Here is an 18,302-nt window from a genome sequence, read left to right as displayed (position 1 = left end):
TGCTCCGCAAAAGAAAAAGGTATGCCACCATATTTTGTAGTGATTTTGAAACGCAAGTGAATGAAGGCGATTTGTTGCCGCGCCATAGCGAGGTTATTATTCTAAAGATTCACGATCACGATAACATTCACTCATTCACTATTCTATCCATCCTATGATTCTATTCTATCGTGTCTGTGCTCATTTATGTCACCTGTCAGCTGACTGACAGAAGTGACAGATTTTTATGATGATTTTGCTTCCTTCATTTTCATTGAATTGATTTTGATACGTAATTTTCTGTCGTCTACTCGCGAGATCTTTGTTATAAATTTTATGATAATTCAGATAATACTACAAAAATGGTCGATCCAATATTTGATTACCAGTTTAGGCTGATTCTGATCGGAGACAGTACAGTGGGCAAAAGTTCTTTGTTGAAATATTTTACGGACGGTAAATTTGCGGAGGTGAGTGTTGTGTTATGTTGCTAGCGCGTAATAGACTGTTTATTTTGAGCTTTTGATAGTAAAGTTTGCGTTCTAATTTTCAGCTATCCGATCCGACGGTGGGTGTTGACTTTTTCGCTAGAATAATAGAAGTGCAAGATGGGACTCGGATTAAACTGCAGCTGTGGGACACGGCGGGGCAGGAGCGGTTCAGATCCATCACCAAGTCGTACTACAGGAACTCAGTTGGTGCATTACTGGTGTACGACGTGTGTAACCGGGCGAGCTTCGAGCACATTCCCCTGTGGATGATGGAGGCCAAGCGCCACATTGAGCCACACAGGCCCGTGTTTGCGCTGGTCGGGTGCAAGGTGGACCTCGTCGGTGACAACAAGAATGGCGCCCGGAGAGAGGTCACATGCGAGGAAGCTAGAATGTTTGCTGAACAAAATGGTAATTACACTTATTGTCTTCTGCCACATTGTGCAAACAAAACTTAACTGAAATCATGAATTATTCATGTTTAATTATTGATGCTAGGTGTTTCAAAATGAGCTGGTCTTATTTTTGAAAATGTTTCAACACCTGTTTCCTTTAGACTCTTTGTTTACTACAAGTTAGTAGAATATCACTTGCTGTTGCATCTGGTCAAGATATCTAATTTATTGCATAAATTAAATGCCTAAAATAGATACTCTCAATGCCAAACCTATTATACAGAGCACAGACATAACATTTTAATGAAACTTCAACCTCATGTGTAACCTCATTTTAGTGAACAAGAGATAACATTTTGACCTATTTAGGTCCACTATTATTATTGAAACTCAGATTTCTAGGTTCTTGCTTTTAAACTTTATTTATATTATCTTTCAGGTCTCCACCATGTGGAAACTTCTGCCAAAACTGGTGTGAATGTGGAGGAAGCTTTTGTACTTGTTGCTCAAGAAGTGTACAACCGCATACAGACTGGCGAGTACAAGGTGGAAGATGGTTGGGACGGCATCAAAACTGGCTTCAACAGACCGAATGGTATGGACTTCAATCTGTTAGAAGCTGAGACAGTGCAATCAACATGCTGTTAGAACATAATTAAATCTAATGTAAATATTGACTTGTGATTTGTAGAATAAATGCATTGACTTTGTTTCATAAATTAAAAGGATATTGCAAAATTTAAAACATGATTGTGTGCAGATTGGTTTCAGGGTCAATTTTACTGACAGTATTATTTGTGAAACAGAGTCACTGCAGCCATGATTTTTAAGCATAATTTTATATTTAAAGTTACAAATTGTAATATTCTGATGTAGTTGTGGATGAGTCTTGTAACAGTCACTTGTATTGATTTTTCTTTGTACATAGAATGAATTTCTTATTTGCACCCTATTTTGAGCAATCTTTTGATTAAATACAGTCAAGTGCTAGGCATCTGGTGCTTAAATATCTACACAAGAATTTCTGTAATTTTATGTGAAAAATTACAGAATTATTTATTACTAGAAAACCTGTTAATTTGGTTTTTTCCATAGACCTACAATCAATTTTGTGATTTCAAAGTAAATCCTTGTTTTATTCTTGTAATCAACCTAAGCTTGTTTTCAAACCAAAGAGTGGATTTATTGAAATACAATTGTGCTCATATTATTTGTTAATATGGTTTAAATTTATTATACCTAATAATTTAACTTTTCATAAATAATCACAATATTTTTAATCTACTAACATTAGTATAAGTTGAATCTTGTACCTGCCACACAATTTGTTTATTTATAGTGTTATATAATCGTAATTTTAACTTTGGTTTCTTTATTGTTTTGTTGACTGTATGGCAGATGATGGAGTATGAATAACTTATAAAATAAGTTAGAGTAAGAAATATGAGGTCTATCTATAATATACTCAATCAAAATTTTAAAAGTTATTCAAACCAATGCCATTTTAGTCACCAAGATCAATAATAAACCATAAAGGAATGATCTATGCTAGAGTGAGATTTGCGCGGGTCTACATTATGTAGACACGGACAGTTAAAATTTCATAATATAACAAATATTGGTAAATTGTTCTATAACAAGACATAAATGTGTATATCTCGTCCTATCCGCTCGGTCGCACTTACCTCTCTAGTTTAAATCATCCCTACACTACCTGATAATATAATTTTAATTAATATTGTATGTCCGTCCAAAATATTATCGGACAACATTAGTGGAAACAGTTTTGGATAATGGATACAAAATTAATAAAAAGTACCTAGGTATATTTGATTACGTAGGCACATGATGTGGGTACACTATAATATTATATTAAAAGTTTTGTTAATTAAAACAGTGTTTTATTTACTTTAGGCAAAGCCACAAAGCATTTGCTTTGTGGTCAAAGCCTAGTCGGAGGCCTTCGGGAAGCTTGAAAACATCTGACAGTCGGGTTGCCCACTTACCCGACAACTCTCCCAGCTCAAGCTTGCTTCCGCACTAGGCCAGCGTGGTGTACTAGGAGACCCGTGCCCCAGCACACTGAGGAAAAAAAATACCCCAGCAGTCGGGTTGGGACGTGATGGGTCTTGATGATATATTTTAGGTCCTCTGCCTGTTCTAATGATATTCTAATAATCAGTAATGCTCCACCTCATTTTCATTACTTAAATCTAACCCAAAATTATATTTTCATTCTTTAGCTACCTACCTACGCTACGTATGCTTTATCTATCTAACGATGATGAGCACAGAGTACAACTTTATATGATGGTGTTTAAACAATATACTAAATATAAAGCTAAGGATCATAAGTTCCTAATTAAAATTGCCGTCTAAAATTACGCATTAGGTACCAGTATAACTAACTTCCGCTCAAGGAACATAAGTACTTATAACTTCCGCTTCATGCTTCGGCATCGCCGTGTGACCCTGTTTGTACAGCGAAAAGCGGGTGGCTCGCTTGTGAGCCTTAGAAAAGTACTTATGTTCTTTGCTTGTGAGTCACCAAAAAGGAACATGTAGATTGTGGGTACTTCTCTCTGACTAGGTGCTTACTTTGGGGATTACAGTCGTGAGCATTATTAAGTGTACTTATGAGACAATGATAAAGCTACCTGTTCTTTATCTTCTACTATTGTCAGGCTCTAGTCTAGTCTAGTGACCTACCAACTTTTAGCAAGGGTGTTTTAATTACTTACAATAATCAAAGAACAGAAGAAACGGGTGACGGTCGTTTTGTAACGAAGGCGTTATTATTCAGAGATTTTGAACACACAGATATATAAATTGACACATGACAGCTGATTTTTTATCTGTGTTATCTTGTGCTTGTTGGTTGACTTGGATTTTTCTGTTTTGAAAAGCTGATTTATTTATAATTGAAAATTACTAGAAATTAATGTGCTGTGCATTTACATTCGGTTTTAGAAGTTGAAACGTTACGCAAGTGGAATTACAATGTCTTCAGGTCGATCTAAATCGTCAATTCTCGACAAACCACTGAGCAAAGGAAAAGGGGAGATATCTCTGGCCCTTTACTCCCTATTATTTTCGGAAATTGTACAATATTGCCAGAACAGATCACATTCAGTCTTGGAGCTACAAAATAAGTAAGTTTTAATCATCATAACACCTCTGCAATAATGTCTTCACCCTCGTTAAAATAATGAATGCTTAAGTGCGATTGGACACCTTTCTCGATACAACACTACCATACAGCAACTATCCAGGCACGATTTTCTATGTCGCTGAGTATATTTGGGCGGATGCACATACATAGTTAGGTACATATTATTTTTGCCAGCAAAGAATGCTTGCACATTTAAAGGAAACTTAATAATACATTATTTCCTTGCTGTGACTTCCAGACTTTCCGAAATAGGCCAGGATGTGGGAACCCGACTCCTTGACCTGTACTTTGTGAGGGAGAGAAACAGTAAAAGAGAAATTAAACTGCTGAATATGCTACTGTTTGTCAAGTCTACACTCTGGAAGGTACTGCTCCAAGTATACTCATATAAGAATATAATAGCTACTGTTTGGCAAGTCTACACCCTGGAGATATTGCTCCTTCAATAGTTCCTCTGCAATCCTGGGAGCGAGGGAAGCTGTACAAGCCATGCTTAGCTCATGTGTTATGGTTTATGAGAGAATTATGTGGTAATGACACAAATGATGATCAAGAATAGGCTGTTTTGCCTGGGGATCTGAATATGTTTAGCATGAGTTGATAAAAATCAGGCAGCCTTATACAATATTGTATATTATAATCTTCTATAATCAAAGATTGTAATTATATAAATTCAAATTCAAATAGTGATATTTGTGAAAACAAACAGTGCTAAAGTGTTTATTAGTGTCTGAAAACTGTGTGATAGTGTTATCTCCACACGAAACTTTAGGATTAAACCAAAATAGTGCTCACAAAATCACAATTCACATCTTAGTCACAAAAATATTTGAACTTTTTCTCCAAGTACCCTCAAATATTTTTTTACATAATGTCATTCCTCAGAACAATAACTCTTATATTCTGTGGATATGTCAGTGAAAACTAGGTGCTCTCATTGTGTTACCACACCATAATGATGCAGCATTCCCCACCGAAAAAGACCTTACTGGTGGAAGATCATAACACCAGCAGGGAAAATGATACCAGTGCAAAAAATATTACACCAAAAATTTCTATGCCGGTTTTTAAACCATCATCTGAAAATGTACTCCCTCAAGTAGATCTGTATACCAAAGTCAACCTTGATCCAGAGAACCAAACATCAACCAACGAAAATGATTGGCAAACCATACCCATCCTCCGCAATAGATATAAACGGAAGAAGCTCAACCAAACTCCATCTCCGGACAAGGAATTGCAGCTAGAGAATCGATATTCACCGCTTAAAATAGATGAAAATTCTAATAAAAACACCAAGGCTAAGCCCACGGTGAAGAAACCCCCACCAATTATACTTTATGGTATTCAAAACATCACAAAACTCAATGAGCTCATTGATGGAGTGTTACAAAAAACACAATACAATTATAAAATCGTCACTAAAAATCAGTTACGCATCACCTGCAGTGACATTGATTCCTACAAGAAGCTCCTAGACCTAGTTAGGGAAAAGGAACTTATAGGACACACATTCACTCAAAAAGACCAAAGACCATATCGGATTGTGATAAAAAACCTCTACCCATCTACACCAATTGAATCAATTAAAGAAGCTATCGAGAGCACTGGTAATAAAGTGAAAGGTGAAATTATCAATGCTAGATCTGGTTTAGATAAAACTCCATTATTCACATGGTTTGTAAACCTTGAGCCAAGTCCCAACAATAGTGATGTGAAGAAGCTGAAATACATCTACCATACCAGCATTACCATAGAAGACCCAATCCATAAGAAAGTTATACCGCAATGTAAGCGATGTCAACAATATGGACATACAAGAAACAACTGCATGCGTCCCTATCGCTGCGTCAAGTGTGCAGAAAATCACAGTACTACAGACTGCCCAATTAAAGATAGAAACACGCCAGCTACATGCGCCCTCTGCTTTCAAGACCACCCTGCTAACTACAAGGGCTGTAAAGTATTCCTGCAAATACAACAACGCAAAACTACTGTGAAGCCACACCAAAAAAATAGTGATAAATCACACGATACCCATGCTCCAAAAATACCAGCTAGTACCTACAACATTCCAGCTCCGAGTAAGAGCGAGAAACCACGCCGCACCTACGCATCAATAGCAGCCAATAAAGACGAAGAAAACACCCCAACAAAACTAGAAGAAATTCTCTCCAAACAAGCTGAAAAGCTAGACAAACTACTGGACCAGATGGGCTCGTTGATGAGTCTACTGACCACGCTAGTTACAAAACTAATAAATTAATGGCATCTTTAATAATAGCAACTTGGAACGCAAATGGACTATCAAACAGACAACAAGAAGTAGATGTTTTGATGAAAATGCACCATTTGGATATATTATTAATATCTGAGTCACGCCTAACAGAAAGTTCTCGAACTGATATATCTGGTTACCATACCTACCTAACAGCTCATCCAGATGACACGGGGCATGCAGGAACTGCTATTATAGTAAGGAACAACATTAAGCATCAATTACTGCCTAAATATCGAACAGCTCAGATACAAGCTACATCTATCGCGATTGAAGATCAATGGGGGCAGCTTACGGTGTCATCTATATATTGCCCACCAAAGAAAAATAGACAACCAGATCTGTCTGACACAGACTTTGATCAGTTCTTCCAGTCGCTGGGGAACAGATATATCGTAGGCGGAGACTGGAATGCAAAACACATTCACTGGGGTTCAAGACTTACGCTAACAAGAGGAAGAAACCTAAAAAATTGTTTAGACCGAAACAAATTAACTGTTCTAACAACCTGCCAACCTACTTACTGGCCTACTGACCCGAATAAACTCCCGGATCTTCTGGATTTCTTTGTATATAAAGGCATCTCAACCTACTACCTTAAAGTTGAAGGATGCTATGACAGCTCTTCGGATCATACACCCGTAATAACAACTATAAGCACATCTGTTATAGAAAGAGCAAAATGCCCATATTTATGCAATCACAAAACAGATTGGGATTCGTATCGCCAATACCTAGAAGATCACACCAACCTCAACATTCCTTTAAAAACCGAAGAGGATATCGAAACTGCAGCCAACTATCTGACTCAAATCATTCAAAAGTCAGCTTGGTTAAACACTCCAGGCACTAGAGATCCCATAAAAAATCACGGTCGGTACAACATACCTCAAGAAGTGAGAAAAAAAAGTACTGGAAAAAAGGCGACTCCGAAGGCAATGGCAGATCAGCAGACATCCAGAGCACAAAAAGGCTTTTAACAAAGCTGCAGCTGAATTAAAGGACTTCCTAGTTGAAATAGAGAATGACACCCTCCAACAAAAACTAGAGTCCCTCAACCCAATGTGTGATAATGAATATTCCTTATGGAAAACTGTTAAAACAACACTAAAGCCTCAACTTGCTCAATACCCATTAAAAACCGAAGACGGAAGTTGGGCGAGGACAGACACAGAGAGAGCTGAAGCTTACGCGGCGTTTCTGAAAAATGTGTTTAAACCTAATGAAGACCTCACATCAGACATTGTAGATGAAGAAGTCAAAAACTATCTGGAAAGTGATCTCCAACTCAGTCCACCTTTGGCTGCCTGTACCCCTTCTGAAGTACGTAGAACAATCCAGAATCTACAATTAAAGAAGGCGCCAGGTTTTGACCTTATAACCGCTGAAGTACTAAGACAACTACCAAAGAAAGTCATAACTCTCATAACAATTATCTTCAATAGCATACTGAGAACCGGGTATTTTCCGAACATCTGGAAAGTGTCCCAAATAACAATGGTGCTCAAAGCGGGAAAACCCCCACATCTTACGTCTTCCTACCGACCAATCAGTCTGTTACCAGTGCTCTCAAAAGTCTTCGAGAAAGTTCTTTCTGTGCGGCTAAAAGCTTGTATGGCAGAGAAGAAACTAATCCCAGAACATCAATTCGGATTCAGAAGCAATCATTCGACAGTGGAACAAGTACACAGAGTTTGTGAAAAAGTGAGAAACGCCCTGGAAAAAAAGCTTTATTGCTGTGGAGTATTTCTGGATGTACAACAGGCGTTTGATAAAGTCTGGCATAATGGCCTACTCTATAAAATAAAGAAGACCCTACCTCATAACATGTTCCTACTCCTGAAATCATACATTGAAAATAGGTCATTCTATGTGAAAATAAACGACTCTGTTTCCGACATGTATGATATACAAGCGGGGGTACCGCAAGGATCAGTCCTTGGGCCGACATTGTATATTATTTATACCAGTGATGTTCCTGTGTCAGAAACAGTGATGACTGCAACATTTGCAGACGATACTGCTGTACTTGCTTCAAGTGATAGTCCAGAGCAAGCATCAGCGACCTTGCAAACACACCTCAACAAGATACATGATTGGATGAAGTGTTGGAAGATCAAGGCTAGTGCAGCAAAATCCAATCATATAACTTTCACCCTAAGAAGGAAAGATTGTCCGGAGGTCAAATTTGGGAATGAGCGATTACCACATAAAGATACAGTGAAGTACCTAGGGTTTCACCTTGACCGGAGGCAAACTTGGAAAAAGCACATCCAGAAAAAACGCGATGAGCTGAACTACCGTTTTAGATCACTCCAATGGCTGCTCGGCCCGCAGTCAAGACTGTCACTAAACAATAAAATGCTTATTTACAAATCCATTTTAAAACCCGTCTGGACTTATGGTATACAGTTGTGGGGTACGGCAAAAAACAGCAACATTGAAATACTGCAAAGATTCCAAAATAATGCACTGAGGACCATAGCAAGAGCTCCCTGGTTTACAAAAACTGATGAAATACATGCTTACCTAGAAATACCTACTGTGAAAGAGGAAGTTAAGCATCTCACAAAAGCCTACAGAGACAGGGTAACAAATCATGAAAATGAGCTGGCGCGATGTCTAACACAGACAGAAATGACCCGTCGCCTTAAACGAAGCCACATCTGGGACAATTATTCAGTTGAATAAAACTGAATAAATTTTAATGAAGGACAGCCTATCAATGGAGAGGCCAGTTCTGCAAGTCACTCTACCGCTCAAAAGAACTGCTTATGGTCCAACGACTGATCGCATGTTAGAACAATCAAGGAACAAAAAAAATATATATATAAATTCAGGCAATAAGAGCATACACTGACAGCATATTTTTGAACTTACAACTTAATCGACATTTAAAACTATCATAAAAATTGCCTTGTTCTAGGGGAACCCCTAACTTATCATGTACTTAATAATTTCAGACTCTGTTTGGTAAAGAAGCTGACAAGCTGGAGCATGCCAATGATGATGAGAGGACCTACTACATCATAGAGAAGGATGCTTTAGTTTGTATAAATATGTAGATACAATTAAAGTTTAAGTGCCAATTTCTCCATTGTCGGTTATTTAACCGACAGGGATTGATTTATAAATTAAATGTCATCTCCATATAAAATTCATGACAGATGTGTCAAAAGTTAACCACTACTCCCTGGTTATGCTCTAACCGAGAATGGAGAAATTGGCACTAAGGGTTTTTCCACAAAAACTTGGACAGTGTTTAACAGATGTTTACAGCTGTCAATTGCCTACAAAATCTCAAATTTCGCTTTGAGCACTTGTTAAACAGTGTTTTAAGTTTTTAGCACAGTTAACGTCCAATTTTTTGAGAAAATCATGATTCAGAGAATGTAAGTATGAAATGCAAAGCTGTGATTGGCTTGATTTAGTGGGGAACTGGGCCTAAGTAATTACAGTTATACCAAATATGGAGCGACGTCACGGACGCCTACGACAGACGTTACTTGCGTACGGATATTTTGAATAAACAAATAAAAAACGAACGTGACAGTGAATAGTATATGTGTATTTTAAAGTTAACCTTATAACTAGATACATACATTGTTATCTACAGTTAAATCGCTCGATTTACAGTGAAAAAAGTGAATTACTTTATACAATTGCCGAATTTGTTAACAAAAAGTGGTCATTTTGACATTTTTTTGACGCAAGGTACAGTTCGGTGACCAAAGTCTACCCAATACTTATTTATAACGTAAATCATTGGACATATTTTGGCGCCATCTAGCATCCACTCGCGGTACTACAATATACGCTTATATTCAACTTAACTGTACTTACAACTAATTATGGCTAAGTGTGGCGGTTGCGGAAAATTCATGGGGCCAACAGGGGGCGCTAAATGCAACAAATGCAAGGTGATTTACCACCTGCCCTGCCTCGGTCTAACTGAAAAGGACAAGCTTCCCGCCACCTGGATATGCGTCGAATGCAAGCGACATGTCCCTAGGGACAACAGGGCGGACACCCCGGTCAGAGGCGCTCCCTCACAAGTAGAACCCGACGTCAATGAGGTGGTGTACACTGCAGAGGTCTCCGGCAACACCGCGGCCAGCGACCTGACGGAGGAGACCAAGGTCGAGCTGGGCCTTGAAATACGCCTCTTCAGGAACGAACTCCGCGCAGTCCGAGAGGAAATACGACAATTTCGTACTGAGATGTCGGATCTGAGGTCAGCGATGTCAGAAGCAGATAGCAGGCTGACTAAAATGGATGCCCGAGTAGTTGAATTAGAGACCAAAATGGCAGAGTCCGGAACTGGGAAGCTTGAAGAAATGATAGCTGACTTAAAATTAGAATTACAGGAGAAAGACCAGGACATGCTACTGAACGACCTAGAGTTCAGTCAAATCCCGGAAGAAAACGGCGAGAACCCATTGCAAATTGTGGCCCTGGTCGCGACTAAACTTGGCGTCAAGCTTGATGAGCGGGATATAGTCAGCGCCGAGCGAGTGGGGCCGCGTCATCGTTCCGGCCGAGCTTCGGGTGAGAGCGGGGAGGGCGCGGGGGCGGGCGGCTCGGCGGAGCGGCCTCGGCCTCTCGTGGTGCGAGTGACGCGGCGTGCGCTCAAGGACGAGCTAATAAAAAGCGCTCGCGTCCGCCGCGGAGCCACCACCGCCGACCTGGGCTTGTCTGCCGCCCCCCGCCCCTTCTACGTCAACGACCGGCTGACCAAAACCAACCGGCTTCTCTTCAACAGGGCACGTGAAGCAAAGAAGCAGCTTCACTGGCGCTTTGTGTGGACGAAGCAGGGAAGGGTGTATGCCCGGCAGGAGGAAGGCAAAGCTCGTCACTGGATTCGTTCAGAGGGAGACCTGACACGGGTTTTTGGTTCAGCCCTGGTGTCTTGAATATGTCGGTCTATGAACTGTATGCCTATTGTTGCTATTTATGCGACTTAAATGTATTATTGTTAACTAGCGAGATCACCCGTTTTACTATTGCCTATATGTATCTGTATTTGTATGTTTGTGTTGCTACTGTTACAATGTTACTCTTTTTGTGTCTTTGTGGCTGTTTCTCGGTGGTAATTGCGGAAAGACGGGCTGACTTGCATTATAGTTATATAATATGTACTATGTTTGACCACCTATACAATATAATTTCATACTTATTACACAATATAAAATGCCGATAGATAAATACTTTTCAGTTGGACTTTTCAATGCGGGATCACTAGGTACCAAACATGATGAATTTATTGTAGCAATGCAGCGACACAAAGTGGACGTAATGGCTATTAATGAAACTTGGTTACGTGCTCAAGAGGAAGGCAAGGCCCCCGTGATACCCGGGTATCGTCTGCGACACCTGCCCCGGCCTCGTCGCGCTCGCGGCACCCGCGACCCCGACAGAGGAGGAGGGGTAGGGTTTTACGTGAGACAAGGGTTAAGCGTACGAGTATGTCCTCACCCTCCAACCCCCTCAGTAGAACAAATGTGGCTCCGTTGCACGGTTAACTCGGTCAAAATCTTAATAGGAACCGCATATCGACGTCCGGTACAGGATGTAAATATTTTTTTGGACGGACTAAGCACATCAATCTCTTCTTTTTCGCAATATGATAAGATTATACTGGCTGGGGATTTCAATATTGATATGTTAAATATAACAACTGATAAATACAGACAGCTCCGTGACTTTGTGCACAGTTTTAGTCTTACACAAATAATATCAGAACCGACGCACTTTACAAACACTTCATCCACGCTCATAGACATTGTGTGTACTGACGCCAGAGTACGTACTGTGGAGGTCGATCATGTTCCAACTCTAGGCAATCACGCAATGATTTCGGTTCAATTTCATATTAAAAAAAATAAACCGACCCCAAGATGGGTCAAGTATAGACCACTGAACGACATTGTCTTAGAAATTTTTAACAACGACCTTAACGAAATTAACTTTGACGGCATTAAAATGTTGCAGGACGTAAATAAGATGATCGAAGCTCTCAGCGACTGTATTAATGGTTTATTTGATCTACATGCTCCTGAAAAAACTGTACAAATAAAAGAATTCAAATACCCATGGATCACGGATAATATTAAGCTTATGATGAGACTCCGAGATGAAGCTCACCGCCGATTTAAAAAAACCAAATTAGACGCTCACAAAGAATATTACAAACAATTAAAATCCCAAGTTAACAACGCATTATTCAGCGAAAAGCAAGCATACTTTAACTACTACATAAACAAACAAAAAGGAAAGATCCCTTTGTTCCCAGCCAGTCACACCTCAACCAGTCACACTGTTACTCGTTGGGAATTTTATGTTCAAAATTCCCATCAGTCCACACTCTGTTACTCGTTGAAACACCCTTTTCCTTCATTCCCAACGTGTCACATACAACTGTAACACTGTAACTAGTTGGGACTATGAAAATAAAAATTCCCAACAAGTCACAGTAACTTGTTGGGATTTTCAATGAAGAATTTTCCACCATAGACAAAAACCTATTATAAAATAGAATACACTTTATTTGTACACCCCAAAAGAATAATAAAATATACAAGTTGTAACTTAATTTGGATGCGGAAAGCTAAAGATCACATCCAGTGGCGTGCTTTGGGAGAGGCCTACGTCCAGCAGTGGACTACTATAGGCTAAAGATGACGAACCTAATTATGGTACAAAAGGCGGTCTTATCACTAAAAGCGATCTCTGCCAGACAACCTTTGGATGGAGGGAATAAGAGATTAAGGTAGATGGCGCTAGTGAAACCTCATCAAGTCTTTTGAGCCAATACAAGTCCAATGGATCTGAATTCCACCATATGCGATAACTATAATTACTACATGGCTGTTATGCAAATTAGTAATATTAAGTTTTAACTAGTTTAAGTTTTCCGAATAAAATAAATAAATAAGTACGTAAGTACTAGATCGGTGTTGGTCCCCATAATTTTCGCCATTATTTTGAGATCATCTGCATCTTCCGTCTATGTCCGAGGCGCGCCCGCGGTGTAAGCGCCAGATCATCATTAATCTGAGGTAGGTACTTCGGAAGTACCTAATTATTTCTTCATGGTGAAGCAGAGCAGATATGAGTCGATAAGTAAATATCAAACTGCCATAAAGTCACCTCCACGCAAAATTTGGGAAATGAAAGTTTTCATTTTCTCTATTATTTTGTGGCTACTGCTGTACTACCCACCCAGTATCTACCTATCTATCATTCATAGAAAAAAAATGATTGGATTTTACAATTCCGTTTTGATTTTATAATTTTATTGTTAACTAGTTTGGTTGTTCGGAATAATTATTTCTATTTTCATACTTTTTCAAGAAACGAAAATAAAAAAAATCGTAATAATAAATACTTATACAGTGTGTTGTTTTTCGGACCCAAACTTTAAGGGTTTCTACGAGTAATATCATCGAGAAAAAACCCCCATCGGGTCCGAAAAACAACACACTGTATAAGTCACAGTACCTATCACTGGTTAGGCATCATCATCATTCATCATCACTGAACAAATCTTAACGAGTAACGGGAGAACAGTTGGGAATTTTCTAGTTTATGTTCCCATCCAGTTACAGCGGCTGGTTGGGAATTCAGAAATAAATCATTCCCAACGAGTAACACTCCCATCGAGTAACACTGTGACTAGATGGCACACTTTTCATGAAGAATTCCCAACTGTATACAGTGTGACAGGTTTGATGTGTGACTCGATGGGAACAAAGGAAAAGATCCTGCATTGCTTTGGAAAAAAATGAAGCAAACTGTACTTCGCAACCATGCCGAGCATGATCTACCGTCACATTTTACAGATGCTGATGATATAAATAGAACCTTTTTAAATGTACCTGGTGATGGAGAGGCCAGTTCAGAAGAAATAAGTTTCTTTTTACAGAACAAATATAGCTTGGCAAATTTTGTTCTAAAACCTATAAAGCCAGATACAGTTCATCTCATCTTAAAACGCCTCAAATCAAATGCCAAAGGAGTAGACCAAATTGCTTTAAATATGGTCACCTTGTGCGTTCCGAATATTATAGATATTATAACTCATATTATAAATGAATCTATTAGGACCAATACCTTCCCAAATGTTTGGAAGTTGGCCCTTGTTAGGCCAATCCCTAAAATTACAAACCCTAATACAGTCAAAGATCTACGGCCAATCAGTCTATTGTGTTGTCTATCAAAGATATTGGAGCGAGCAGTTTGCGATCAGGTAACACAATACTTAGAACTTAATAGTATATTGCCTACTGTACAATCCGGATTTCGCAAGGAGCATAGTACCGCCACCGCACTGCTTGATGTAGTTGATGGAATTCTTACCGCACAAGATACTGGAAAGGGATCTATACTAGTCCTGCTTGATTTCTCGCGAGCCTTCGATGCAATTAATGTAGAACTACTTCTATCTAAGCTTGCGTACTATGGTTTTGATGATGGAACGGTCCGCTGGTTTAAGAGCTACCTCTCTAATAGATCACAAATAGTGGAGCTAAGAAGAAGTGATGGTATTACTGTGAAGTCTTGTCCTTTTCCTGTTAACCGAGGGGTTCCGCAAGGTTCCATACTTGGCCCTATACTTTTTATTCTATACTGTACCGATATTACAAAAATCATAAACAATTGCAACTACCATATATACGCCGATGATTTACAATTATATTTATCGTGTTCACCGGACAATTTTGAGGCAGTTATACAAAAAATAAATGATGATTTAGACCGGGTAGCGGACTGGTCGTCAAGGAACTCTTTGGTCCTTAACCCGGTGAAATCAAAATTTATGATAATAGGAAGTAAAAAACAGATTGAAAATATTGAAAACCTACAGGCAGATATAAGAATTAAAGGAAACAGTATAGAGCGTGTGCGAGAAGCACGCAATTTAGGAGTAAAGTTTGATCAACATCTTCGTTTTGAGTCGCATCTGTTAGACATTATAAGAAATTGTTTTTATAAGATCAAAATACTTTACAATATTCGTCCTTACCTAAACACAGACCTAAGAATAAAAGTTTGCGAAACATTAATTCTTTCTAAACTTAATTATGCAGACACAGTATACGGCCCATGTCTACTGGCGCGAACGCAGAAACTTATTCAAAGGGTGCAAAATGCATGCGCTCGTTTTTGCTTCAACATAGCTCCGCGCGCGCATGTTACCCCATACCTCAATAATTCAAATTTGTTAAAATTACAGGCCAGAAGACAACTTCATTTTGCAACCCTATTATTTAAAATTATTAAAACACGTTCTCCTGACTACCTCTATACTAAATTAGACTGGTCTAGTACTCACAACAGGCATAACACGCGTGCTTCTTCGTATATGCTGGTGACGCCAAGCTTCAAAACAGCAGCATTCCGTGGTTCCTTCAAGTATGCTGCTAGCAAGTGCTGGAACAACTTACCCCCTCCGATACGTGCCCTAAAAACAGTAAAAACTTTTAGCACAAGACTCAAGATTTACCTTATTGCTATGCAAAAGTTAAATAAAATTTTATACTAACTTTATGTTTATCACGATAAGCCAGAAGGTAAAGCTGTCCCAAACGAGCACAACCTCCAAGCCTTGCAAAGCAGCCGCACTCCGTGCATTGTAGGTATAAAGCCATTTGAAGCTTGGTAGGCAAAGAAAAGATGTAGGTATTTTGTTGTAGTCAGCCAACGCAAACCATTATATTATATAGCATAGGTACTTATACCCAAAAAAAATGTCAAATTGTTGTAGTGCACTTTGACAAAATATCTGAAAGAGAACAAAGAAAATATATTACAATTAAATATTTTAAATCATTTATACCTAATTTTCCTACCAGGTATACGTATGAATATAATTTACTTATAATGAATGAATGTTTCTTTTTAATTGCTAGTTTTTGTAAGTAGTATTTGTAATAAATTTTCAATAACTTGTAATCTAATTCATGTAACTTGTATTCTAATTTATAAAAAGTAAAATGTAAATGATAACTCACCAATCTCACACCATGGTTTATAGTTTCCAATTTTAACTCTGTGTATGCTCTGCGCAGCAATTCATAGTTTAAAGTATGTAACTAGTCGGTCTGCATCACTACTACACGCAAAACAAGCGTATTAACTACTTGTTGCACACATTGTTTACCAGTGGCAAAGTTGAAAAACTGGTTGCGCGGGCGCTTCGGGGCTCCGCGGGGGGTGGGGCGCTGGCCGCACGGACGTGCTCCGGCCGTGGGCGACATTTTCAGACTGAAAAAGGCTCGACGCGCCGCGAGGCAGAGGCGCGCTTGCCCTCCCTTCCCCCGCCCGTTCCCCTTTGACCCAATTTTAAGTTCTATGGTTTCGACGCGACAACCGAGACGCTTTGTTTAAGCATATAAGTATATGTTACTGTTTTTTATTCTGTTTGTTATTTTTTTTTTTTTATGTTATGTTTTTTTGTGTCAGTCAGTCAAGTCAGTCCGTGACTTCACCCAAGGGTTCTAGTTGAAAACCAGCGCTATGGTGTGGTTTAGCATACCTGCCATAGCATCAAGCTGAACTAGAACCCATTTCAGCACCGAGAAGCAACATTCATGCTTTTAATAACTTATTTTTTTTATTTACTTTTTAACCTTTTCTTCTAAATGTAAGTATGTGTTGTTTCTGTGTGTGTAAGAAATAAATAATTTTTCTAATTTTTCTTTCAAATAATAAGCAGTACATAACACCATGCATGTGATATTTTATATTAATCTTTAAGAAAAGCTACCTGTTTCAATAAATATATTTGTGCATTTTCAGGTAAATAAATTCATCAGTGTTCCGAAAGACAAGGGGTCTCTGAACTGTGCTGTGTTCAATGCAGGCATCATTGAAGCAGTGCTCACCAAAAGTGGATTTGTAAGTAAATATAAGAGTACCTATTTACCAAAGTTTTACGATTTTAGACGACCGAATGGCGTAGTGACCCTGACTACTGAGCCGATGGTCCCGGGTTCGATTCCCGGCTGGGGCAGATATTTGTTTAAACACAGATATTTGTTCTCGGGTCTTGGATGTGCCCGTAAAATGGCAATAGGCCCGCCCCCTATTACATTGGGACTAACATACACTCTGGCGAAAAGTAGGTGCAGCAATGCACCTCTGCCTACCCCGCAAGGGAGTACATTAGTACAAGGCGTGAGTGCGTGTTTTTTTTTATTTTTTGCCTCTTATGTATTGGAGAGGAGATCTTATGTATTTTGTTTATCTAGAAATCTAGATAATAATCTTGCAGCTGAGTAAATTTTCTGAAGAGGTACTCTGACAACAGTCAGGTTTCTTTGCAGTCACAGTACATTATCAGATACAACCTCCTCAGAATATGACCTATTATAGAAAATAACCTCCTTTGCTTAACTGATAATAGGAGATTCTCAGCCCCATACTGTACATTAAAATCAATGTATTAAATTATTCTTTTGTTTTCAGCCAGCGAAAGTAACAGCACACTGGCACAAGGGTACCACCTACATGGTGAAGTTTGATGATGTTGTTATCTCCCGTGATAAAACCCTGGATGATCGATAATTTCATGTAGTAGATACATACTTAGCAAAAACTTAAAAATTCCCACTACTCTAATTAGGTACTCTATAAGTCGCATATTAATGTATGTCTTCTTTAAGGAAAAGTAATTTTAATTAAACTATACTCATTAAAAAACCGTAATATATGTTTTATTCCAATCAAAGAATTCTTCTAAGTTAGGGCTAAAGTACAGCAAGTAAATAAACTAACACAGTTTGTATAGTCTATCGCGATATCTGAGCTCACCGCTCCGTATCTTCTGCTCGCGCATGTCTCTTTCCTTCCACAAGGCACATCCATACACAAACATCGGTATCACTATAGCTACAATTCCGAAACTAATGCTCCTTGAATTCACCTGGAAATGGTCAAATTGGCAGGTCTTCATGGACAAATACCTTTGTACAGCTGGGTCAAAC

The 18,302-nt window shown here is 38.8% G+C and overlaps 2 protein-coding genes and 1 long non-coding RNA gene across 3 annotated transcripts; 2 read left to right on the top strand and 1 right to left on the bottom strand.

The window, feature by feature from the left end:
• Window positions 1-218: 218 nt before the first annotated feature.
• LOC105388943 (ras-related protein Rab-39B) lies at window positions 219-2,064 on the top strand. The gene is made up of 3 exons (XM_011559985.3): window positions 219-449; window positions 533-881; window positions 1,305-2,064. The coding sequence occupies exons 1-3, from the start codon at window positions 342-344 to the stop codon at window positions 1,511-1,513; spliced, it is 666 nt and encodes a 221-aa protein (XP_011558287.1). The 5' UTR covers window positions 219-341; the 3' UTR covers window positions 1,514-2,064.
• Window positions 2,065-3,721: 1,657 nt separating this feature from the next.
• On the top strand, window positions 3,722-17,917 carry LOC105390786 (trafficking protein particle complex subunit 5). Its single transcript, XM_011559986.3, has 5 exons — window positions 3,722-4,017; window positions 4,276-4,402; window positions 9,279-9,362; window positions 17,116-17,214; window positions 17,785-17,917. Exons 1-5 carry the CDS (start codon window positions 3,866-3,868, stop codon window positions 17,881-17,883), a joined length of 561 nt encoding a protein of 186 aa, XP_011558288.1. The 5' UTR covers window positions 3,722-3,865; the 3' UTR covers window positions 17,884-17,917.
• On the bottom strand, window positions 15,529-17,001 carry LOC119694853. The gene is made up of 3 exons (XR_007267637.1): window positions 16,329-17,001; window positions 15,861-16,099; window positions 15,529-15,778 (listed from the first exon to the last, which is right to left on the bottom strand). It is a non-coding gene; the product is annotated as an uncharacterized LOC119694853 (long non-coding RNA).
• Window positions 17,918-18,302: the final 385 nt, after the last annotated feature.

Source organism: Plutella xylostella, chromosome 23, assembly GCF_932276165.1.
Source record: "Plutella xylostella chromosome 23, ilPluXylo3.1, whole genome shotgun sequence".
Lineage (NCBI taxonomy): Eukaryota > Metazoa > Arthropoda > Insecta > Lepidoptera > Plutellidae > Plutella > Plutella xylostella.
The sequence above is the reverse complement of the archived record's forward strand: the minus strand, read 5'-3'. Positions and strand labels throughout refer to the sequence as shown.

Coding starts and splice junctions, on each gene's coding strand:
- LOC105390786 (XM_011559986.3), top strand. CDS start 3,866: ATGTCTTCAGGTCGATCTAAATCGTCAATTCTCGACAAACCACTGAGC. Junction 4,018..4,275: donor GTCTTGGAGCTACAAAATAA/GTAAGTTTTAAT, acceptor TGTGACTTCCAG/ACTTTCCGAAATAGGCCAGG. Junction 17,215..17,784: donor TGCTCACCAAAAGTGGATTT/GTAAGTAAATAT, acceptor TTTTGTTTTCAG/CCAGCGAAAGTAACAGCACA.
- LOC105388943 (XM_011559985.3), top strand. CDS start 342: ATGGTCGATCCAATATTTGATTACCAGTTTAGGCTGATTCTGATCGGA. Junction 450..532: donor CGGACGGTAAATTTGCGGAG/GTGAGTGTTGTG, acceptor TCTAATTTTCAG/CTATCCGATCCGACGGTGGG. Junction 882..1,304: donor AATGTTTGCTGAACAAAATG/GTAATTACACTT, acceptor ATTATCTTTCAG/GTCTCCACCATGTGGAAACT.